The sequence below is a fragment of the Vipera ursinii genome (genome assembly GCF_947247035.1).
Source record: "Vipera ursinii genome assembly, chromosome: 1".
NCBI lineage: Eukaryota > Metazoa > Chordata > Lepidosauria > Squamata > Viperidae > Vipera > Vipera ursinii.
Window position 1 is genome coordinate 189976738 of NC_139512.1, and position 8970 is coordinate 189985707.

Sequence of the window (8970 nt, forward strand, 5' to 3'; positions counted from 1 at the left end):
TCATCAAGTGGCTGAATGTGTGGAAGATTTGGAGGAAAAAGTGGAAGATTTGACTCAAAAGAATGCTATATTAGAAGCAAAAGTATTGGAGAATGAAGATTTAAGAGACAAATTGGATAGAGAATTGAGTCTTGCTCAATATTTCCAGATGCGGTTTGCCATTAGAATCAGAGGTTTAAAGGAGAATACTAAGGAAGATCTAAAGCAGCTGGTTTCTGAGGCCCTCGAAGTGGTATTGAACCAGCCAGCATCTGAAATAAAAGGAGGCATGGATAAAGTGTTTCGTGTGAACTCATGGATTGCTAGACAGAGAAAGTTGCCTAAAGATGTGGTGGTTTATTTTGCAAAAAGGGAAATTAGAGATGAAGTTATACGAGCTGCCTATGATACTAAAGTCATGATTGCTGGTCAAGAAGTTCTGGTTCTAAAAGAAATTCCTCCAAAGATTTTAAGGAGAAGGAAGGATTTTACATTTCTTGTGCAAGAGCTCAAGCAACGAGATATAAGGTTCAGATGGGAGATCCCAGCTGGGTTGATGGTGATGCATGAAGGTAAAAGGTACCGTCTGGTTACTGTGATGCAAGCACGTGATTTTTACAATAATGTTTTAAAAGCAACCCCATTAACACTTCTGGAAGCTGCAAAGGGATCTGGAGAAGGAGAACATCAAGAGGCTGAAGATGGACAGACAGAGGAGAATGGTGCTGGAGGAGATCAAGATATAACACCTTTGGATGATCCCAGAGAACAGAGGGTGATGCGTGCTGCTTTAAAACGATCAAAAAAGATAAAAGAACAAGATCAGCAGAAGCCTATGGAACTTTCACAACGTACTTACAGCCAAGTAGTGGGAGGTGGGAAAAGATTTGGGTGAGGAATGTAAAATTTACACAAGTTTGAAATCTAAGAGAGAATTTTTACAAAATGTTTTATAGATGGTATTTAGATTTTAAAAAGCTAAGTATGTATCTGAATTATTAGCCTAAAAGTTGGAGGTGCAGTGATGAAAACGCAATATATTTTCATATATGGTGGACTTGTAAAAAGGCTAAGGCTTTTTGGATAAAAGTCTGGTGGAACACACTAAGTTGTTGAATTTAACTACGGCAGTAAGACTTTTGATAGGTTAGTACTGGAAAGAGGAACTGCCGACTATAGAAGAGTGGACTTTAAAGGTTTCCGACCTGGTTGAAATGGCGAAGATTTCGGCCTATTTGAAAGATTACTTGCAAGAACGTTATATTATGGAAGGAAGAAAATGGCTTGAGTTTATCCAGAATAAGTATAGGGTTAAGAAGTTTCATATTTGAATAAGTCTTCTTTCTTTGTTTCTTTTTCTATATTATTATTATTATTATTTTTTAATATATATTTAATACTACTAAGGTTTGTTTTATCCTATATAAGCTAGAGAGTGATAGATTTTAGAGTTTATGATTGTTAGTATATGGTTGTTTATGATTGTTTTTTTTATATACCTTGTATTTAGCTCTGGGAAGTCGGGGGGGAGGGGGGGAGGGGGGAGAGGAAGGGGGGAGGGAGAAGGGAGGGGGAGGGGGGATTTATTTTTTTTTAAGGGAAAAATTGTATGTTAAAACTTTTCAATAAAAAAAAAAGAATATTAACTTTGACCTTTAAACAGCACTAATCTACACCAATGACACTAATCACCAAACATAAAAATAAAAGGCAGGAGCCATGAAATTATATTACTAATAATATCCATTTCTTTAAGGCTAATTCACATAACATTCTCCCTCTGTATTTTACTAATCCCAACAATTTGCAAAGTAATAATCATGTAATCTATATTGTAGTACCCTCTATCCAACAACTGCAGAGATTAAGAAAAAAAGGGTACCGTATGGCAATATAGACCTTGCTGCAAAGGTCATCCCTCAAGGTCATTCTCACATATCATTATACTATCTCCCAAATTTTGCTCATTTGTATCTTTTGCACCCTTTCAATCAGCATTCTTACAAGCACCTTCCTAGAAACCAACAACTAATTCCTCTATGGTGTTTGCATTCAGTCTTGCTACCTCTTATTTTTTATACTGGCATAGTAACAGTATGACAGTATCAGTATCTTGGGGCTCTCATCACAATCACTCATGTCCTATTCCCCTCACCCAAAGCTGGATTACTACAGTACAGTCTACACGGGGCTGCACTTGAAAAGTATCCAGAAGCTTCAGTTGGTACAGAATGTAGCAGTGTGGGCAGTTTCATGTGTTTCTAGGGGAACACATGTTATACCTCCACTTCACAAACTAAAGTGGTTACCAGTCTGTTTCTGGGTATAATTCAGGGTGATGGTTTTTGACATTTAAAGCCCTACATGGCGTAAAGCCTGTTTATTTAACAGATCCCCTATACCCATATGCCCATTCTCTCCATCCTTCATCATTAGCAATCAAATTGATCAAGTTTTTGAATTAATTCATTTTCCACATGTACATATTAATAAGCTTAAATGACCAGACAGCCATTATTTTCAATCATACTGTGTTTCTGAATGACCCAATCATGCCATGTTGCAATCTTTCATATGACATAGTCATCATCTGATGGCCCTAAATATATTGACCTTTGCTACCCGCCTTAGCATTGGTCAGTTAAGGCTCAATCCAACCCATAAGCTGCCATCCACAAAACTTATAATAATGATAATAAAGTTGGAAGTGACCTTAGAGGTTATCTAGTCCAACCCCCTGCTCAGGCAGGAAACCCTATACCATTTCAGACAAGTGGCTGTCCAGTCTCTTCTTAAAAACTTCCAGTGTTGGAGCATTCACAGCTTCTGGAGGCAGGTTGTTCCACTGCTTAATTGTTCTAACTGTCAGGAGGTTTCTCCTTAGTTCTAGGTTGCTTCTCTCCTTGACTAGTTTCCATCCGTTGCTTCTTGTCCTGCCTTTGGGCGCTTTGGAGAATAGCTTGACTCCCTCTTCTTTGTGGCAGCCCCTGAGATATTGGAACACTGCTATCATGTCCCCCCTTGTCCTTCTCTTCATTAAACATTAAACTTAATTATTCTTTTTTCTGGGTTTGGAAGCCAAAAATCCTTTTTTGGTTCTTTTAATTGTTCAGGATACTGAAACACAATCCCCTTTCACTCTGGGGTTCACTACTATACCAATGAACCATAAGTGCCTAAAGACCTATTAGACAAAATTTCTTAATAACAAAGGCTAGAAACAGTTCTTAGAAAAGACACTTCTACTTTTATGGAGCCTGGATCTTCATATATACTTTTTATATTCTCAGTGAATGGATGGAATGATAAAGATGCAGCTGCTGTTGTAAGCAAGAAGCACTTATTAATACAGCAGCTGCATCTTTATCATTCCATCCATTCACTGAGAATATAAAAAGTATATATGAAGATCCAGGCTCCATAAAAGTAGAAGTGTCTTTTCTAAGAACTGTTTCTAGCCTTTGTTATTAAGAAATTTTGTCTAATAGGTCTTTAGGCACTTATGGTTCATTGGTATAGTAGTGAACCCCAGAGTGAAAGGGGATTGTGTTTCAGTATCCTGAACAATTAAAAGAACCAAAAAAGGATTTTTGGCTTCCAAACCCAGAAAAAAGAATAATTAAGTTTAATGTTTAATGAAGAGAAGGACAAGGGGGGACATGATAGCAGTGTTCCAATATCTCAGGGGCTGCCACAAAGAAGAGGGAGTCAAGCTATTCTCCAAAGCGCCCAAAGGCAGGACAAGAAGCAACGGATGGAAACTAGTCAAGGAGAGAAGCAACCTAGAACTAAGGAGAAACCTCCTGACAGTTAGAACAATTAAGCAGTGGAACAACCTGCCTCCAGAAGCTGTGAATGCTCCAACACTGGAAGTTTTTAAGAAGAGACTGGACAGCCACTTGTCTGAAATGGTATAGGGTTTCCTGCCTGAGCAGGGGGTTGGACTAGATAACCTCTAAGGTCACTTCCAACTTTATTATCATTATTATAAGTTTTGTGGATGGCAGCTTATGGGTTGGATTGAGCCTTAACTGACCAATGCTAAGGCGGGTAGCAAAGGTCAATATATTTAGGGCCATCAGATGATGACTATGTCATATGAAAGATTGCAACATGGCATGATTGGGTCATTCAGAAACACAGTATGATTGAAAATAATGGCTGTCTGGTCATTTAAGCTTATTAATATGTACATGTGGAAAATGAATTAATTCAAAAACTTGATCAATTTGATTGCTAATGATGAAGGATGGAGAGAATGGGCATACTGTCAGAAGTCACCAATCACTCACTGTAAAATCATTTAGCCTGGCCAAAGTAATAGTTTTGAAGTATACAATTATCTTCTCTGACAAATTCATTCAGAACATCCTGGCTACAATCCTGATATTTATAGCTTATCTCAGGTCTTTTTAAATATTAAATAATATATTTTCTAAGGACAATAGTAACTTGCCTGTTCTACCAGGTGGGCCTGGAGGCCCAGGTAAACCACGAGGTCCTGTGTATCCATCTCTTCCTTTTGGCCCAGGCAAAGATGTTCCAGGAGGCCCCTGGTCACCTTTTCTCCCTCTTTCACCAGGAAAACCAGGTAATCCTGGACTAGCTTGCCCTTGATTGCAAGAATGCAATGAAATGAACTCATGTAAACCTTCTTTAGAAAATATATGCATCAATTATAGTAACAACATCGAACAAAAATACTAAAGGTAAGAATAGAATAAAATGCCATATATCTAAATATGCCAAATAGGTTGAAGCATTTTTCCCCTTTTAATCATTTTCAATTTTCATTGGTTTATATATCAAGATTGTTATTTATACAAATATCCAGCTGCATGAAATCTAAAGATATGGGAGAGACTCCCAACCAGAGGCCATTTTTGTACACATACACAACATAGGGTTCTGATGGTTGCCATGCCATCTCATTCCACTAAAGAGATAAGGTAAATGTAAAGGTTCCCCCGCACATGCATGCTAGTCATTTCCGACTCTAGGGGCCGGTGCTCATCTCCGTTTCAAAGCTGAAGAGCCAGCGTTTGTCCGAGGATGTCTCCGTGGTCATGTGGCCGGCATGACTAGATGCCAAAGGCGCACGGAACACTGTTACCTTCCCACCGTAGTGGTCCCTATTTTTCTACTTGCATTTTTACGTGTTTTCGAACTGCTAGGTTGGCAGAAGCTGGGACGAGTAACAGGCGCTCACTCTGTTACGCGGCACTCGGGATTCAACCTGCCAAACTGCCGACCATCTGATCGGCAAGCTCAGCGTCCTAACCCACTGAGCCACCGCGTCCCTACTAAAGAGATATAAAGATGTAATCGACCAAACCTATCAATTTATATCCGCAGAAATATTGGAAATAAAAGTTGGCAAAGTTCTAGTAAAAAATCAGTCTAAAACTAATCAATTAACCAAATTAACATATTCTTACCTGGAGGACCTGGTGGCCCTGGACTACCTTGAGAACCTATAAAATAAATATAATAAATATTCAGAAAGTAAAGTCTTAAATTGTATTTGATATTTGGTTGGGGCCCAATATCTGGGGCCCAATAAAACATACTGTATAAGATTGGCTTTATTTTTTTCATAGAGGCTAGGTTACTTATTTTCTCTCAAATCACGACAAAAAGTAACTACATATGTTATTACAGAAATTATTATTGGATTTATACCCCACCTTTCTATCCACTTGACAATCAAGGCAGCTTGCAATAAAAGAGAATTAAAGCATCATGAGTAAAAGAAATTACTAGCAATTTAAGTTTTATTTAACTTTAGTTAATTTCTCAACCAATTAAGAATATATCATGAATAATGACCAAGGTTTACCTTTGGGACCTGCTTCTCCTTTCCTTCCTGGAAACCCATGAGGTCCTGGGTCACCCTTTTCACCAAACACTTCTTCTTTTTCTTTATCCGTAACCTGAATAATGGCAAGCATCAAAATACAGAAAACCCATCAATCTGAAATCTTCCAAATAGGTCAGAGCTTACAGTATTTCTGGGATTCCTGTCTTTCTTAGGAATTGCTCTAGCCCAACCTTCCCAACCCTGGTGTTCCCAAGATGTCTTGGAATTGTAACTCCCAAATTTCCCAAGCCTTATCTGGAAAGAAGCTTATTTTAATGAATGCAAACATAGTAATAAAGGTTTCATTTGAACAAGGCAAACAACTTTTGGGTTTGTGCTATCAGTACTGCCTCAGTGTTATATCTGGGTCCAAATTCTGACTAAAAATAATCCAGATTATCCATTTGCCTGGTGGCCCTCTAGAGCAGAGGTGTCAAACTCAATTTCATTGAGGGCCACATCAGCATTGCGGATGCCCTCAAGGGGCCGGGTGGGTATGGCCAGGGTGGGTGTGGCCTACTGGGTGGGCTTGGCTAGAGTGCGTATGGCCTACTGGGTGGGCGTGGCCAGCTCTACATCGTTCGCATCAAGGGTGCCTATGGAGGCCTGGGCAGGAGTGGGACAGATATGAGGGTCTCTGGCAGAAGGAGGGTCTCTGGGCCATGGCCAAGGCAGTGGGGGCCGTTCCCTCACTGTTTCCAGGATGGCTTCACAGGCCACATGAAACCACTTCACGGGCCGGATCCGGCCCCCGGGCCTTGTGTTTGACATGTCTGCTCTAGAGCTATAAGCTTTCTCAACAACGTCTCTGAAGGTTGACCAAAAATAATTCAGTTTTGCTAGTCTAGAATGACCTCTTTAAGAGAAGTTGGATAACCAACTCCTTCAGAGCAGGTGATACTACCCTCTCCTTCATAAAAGCATTAATCATCACATAAACCTGCCACACATCACCTCCTGGAAGGTTTTAAATAACAGGATCTATAATATGGATCTAAGACACAGGTGCCAATAGAATAGTATATATGTAGCTCAAGGTTGGACTGTGAAGTCCCTGGTGCTCTCTGAGTTTTAAAACAAGGATGATTGAACTCACACCCCCAAGAATCTTGTTTATTTTATTGGAGTTTATAGGTTTAAACTCTTCCCAGGCAAAGGTTCTTCTTGATGCATAGTTGGGATTATTTTTTGTTTTCCTCCAGCAGGGCTCTAGGCATGTCTTATGCTCCTTCATCACCCACAGTTCCTCTGAAAATCAGGAAATTCCAGGATCCCTCTGCTTAGAGAGTTTGCATAACTGTGATCTTATCTGAGGCCATGGTCACCTTTGTGTTTAAGCAGAACAAGTGTATGTATACCAGAGTTCCAGGAACAAACTGCACCCTGAAGCTCCCTCTGAATCCTAATTAGGCTCCTTAGGTGCTGGAGGCAAACCAGTTGAACAGATCCTGCCTCCAAGCAGTGGAATGTAGCCATAAAGAACTGTAGAGTAAGACTACCACCACCCCACAACTCCAAATCACATTACCAGTGTCCCAGGATAAAATTTTATTAACAAAGTTAAGTAATCAGATCTTTATGGGGAGGGAGGGAGGGAAGGAAGGAAGGAAGGAAGGAAGGAAGGAAGGAAGGAAGGCCCCAGATTATTTGGATGGTGAGTCATGGGACAGCAGTACTTTGCATATAATCAATATCAGGGTCAGCCCAGATAATTAAAAATAGTTCTATCTAACAGCCCAGAAAAACTGCTGCTAATCAGAGTAGTCAATACTGCAATATGCAAGCAAACAGTCTAGTCTGCACTGAACTATCAACTTATTTATAAAATCATGGGTGCTCCATCACTGGAGATTTTTAAGAAGAGACTAAGCAATCTCTTGTTTGAGAAGGTATAAGCGCTCCTGCGTGAGCAGGGGGCTAGACTAGAAGACCTCCAAGGTCTCTTCCAGATTCTATTCTATTCTATTCTATTCTATTCTATTCTATTCTATTCTATTCTATTCTATTCTATTCTATTCTATTCTATTCTATTCTATTCTATTCTATTCTATTTAAAAATAGAACACATTTAAGACCAGATTTTATACTTACAATTCCTGGAGGTCCAGGTGGTCCTGTTACACCCTTGTCTCCCTGGGAAGAAGGAAAAGAAGGAATTTATGTACTGACTTTAAAACAATATTTTTAAAAACTGGGTATAGCCAACTGATTGTGTTGGGAAGGGAGGAAAGGGGAGATATGGCCAATGCAAAAATGTGTATAGTTCTCTTTAGTAATTTTGCATGTATGAAAGCCTTCAGCTCCAAATGCATACCATTAATCACTTGAAAAGTTTTTAAAGTTTTAACAGTATAAATTATATCTATAATTTATACTGTAAGCACAAATACTGTACTAGCTGTGGGAGTCTGTGAAACCTTTCTGCTGATAACATTTATTCGTCCTTAATGGAGAGGAAACAATCTGCCACTTTTGAACCAATGCTTAAAACTGTTGCCAACCAGCAGAGCCCAGAAAGTCTTCTGATAATGATGCAATGCTGACATTGGAAGGGCTAAGATTTAAATATTTTTCACTTCTTTTAGAAGGTTTGGGGAGTGCAGGTAGAAAAGGTAAAGGAGTCTCTATGGATTTCACATCATTGCCGACTCTAGGGGCCAGTACTCATCTCCATTTCAAGGCCATTGAGCCAACGCTGTCCAAAGACATTTCCATAGTCATGTGGCCAGCATGACGTCATGGAGCGATGTTATCTTCCTACCAAAGTGATACCTACTTATCTACTGATATTTGCATGCTTTCGATCTGCTAGGTTGGCAGGAACTGGGGCGAGGATGACACTTGGGTCTCAAACCTGGGCTGCCAGGTTTCCAGCTGACAAACCAAGCATCTTAGCTACTGAGCTACTGAGCCTTAGGGAGTGTAGGAAGAGGAACATTTTGCCTATCATGGAAACTTTTACCCCTAAAACTGCTTGTTTAAGCTAAAATCACACTGCATAGAAAATTTTGGACTTATGTTTGGCCATCCAGGCTATAGTTACAATGGTTTTTACCAATTGGTTTGAAAATTGGCAATAGTATAGATCTTAACAAGAACATTATAATTGCCAGTGGCATTCTTATAAGTAA

At 39.5% G+C, this 8970-nt stretch overlaps 1 protein-coding gene across 1 annotated transcript in view; it reads right to left on the reverse strand.

The window, feature by feature from the left end:
• The window catches only part of COL4A1 (collagen type IV alpha 1 chain), a 154987-nt gene that overhangs the window by 70953 nt on the left and 75064 nt on the right, over window positions 1–8970 (reverse strand). The window contains exons 18-21 of the mRNA XM_083349205.1: window positions 7931–7972; window positions 5819–5912; window positions 5418–5453; window positions 4436–4591 (exon numbers count right to left, since the gene is read on the reverse strand). Of these exons, the coding sequence (XP_083205331.1) occupies window positions 4436–4591; window positions 5418–5453; window positions 5819–5912; window positions 7931–7972 (328 nt within the window). The remainder of the gene's footprint in view (window positions 1–4435; window positions 4592–5417; window positions 5454–5818; window positions 5913–7930; window positions 7973–8970) is intronic.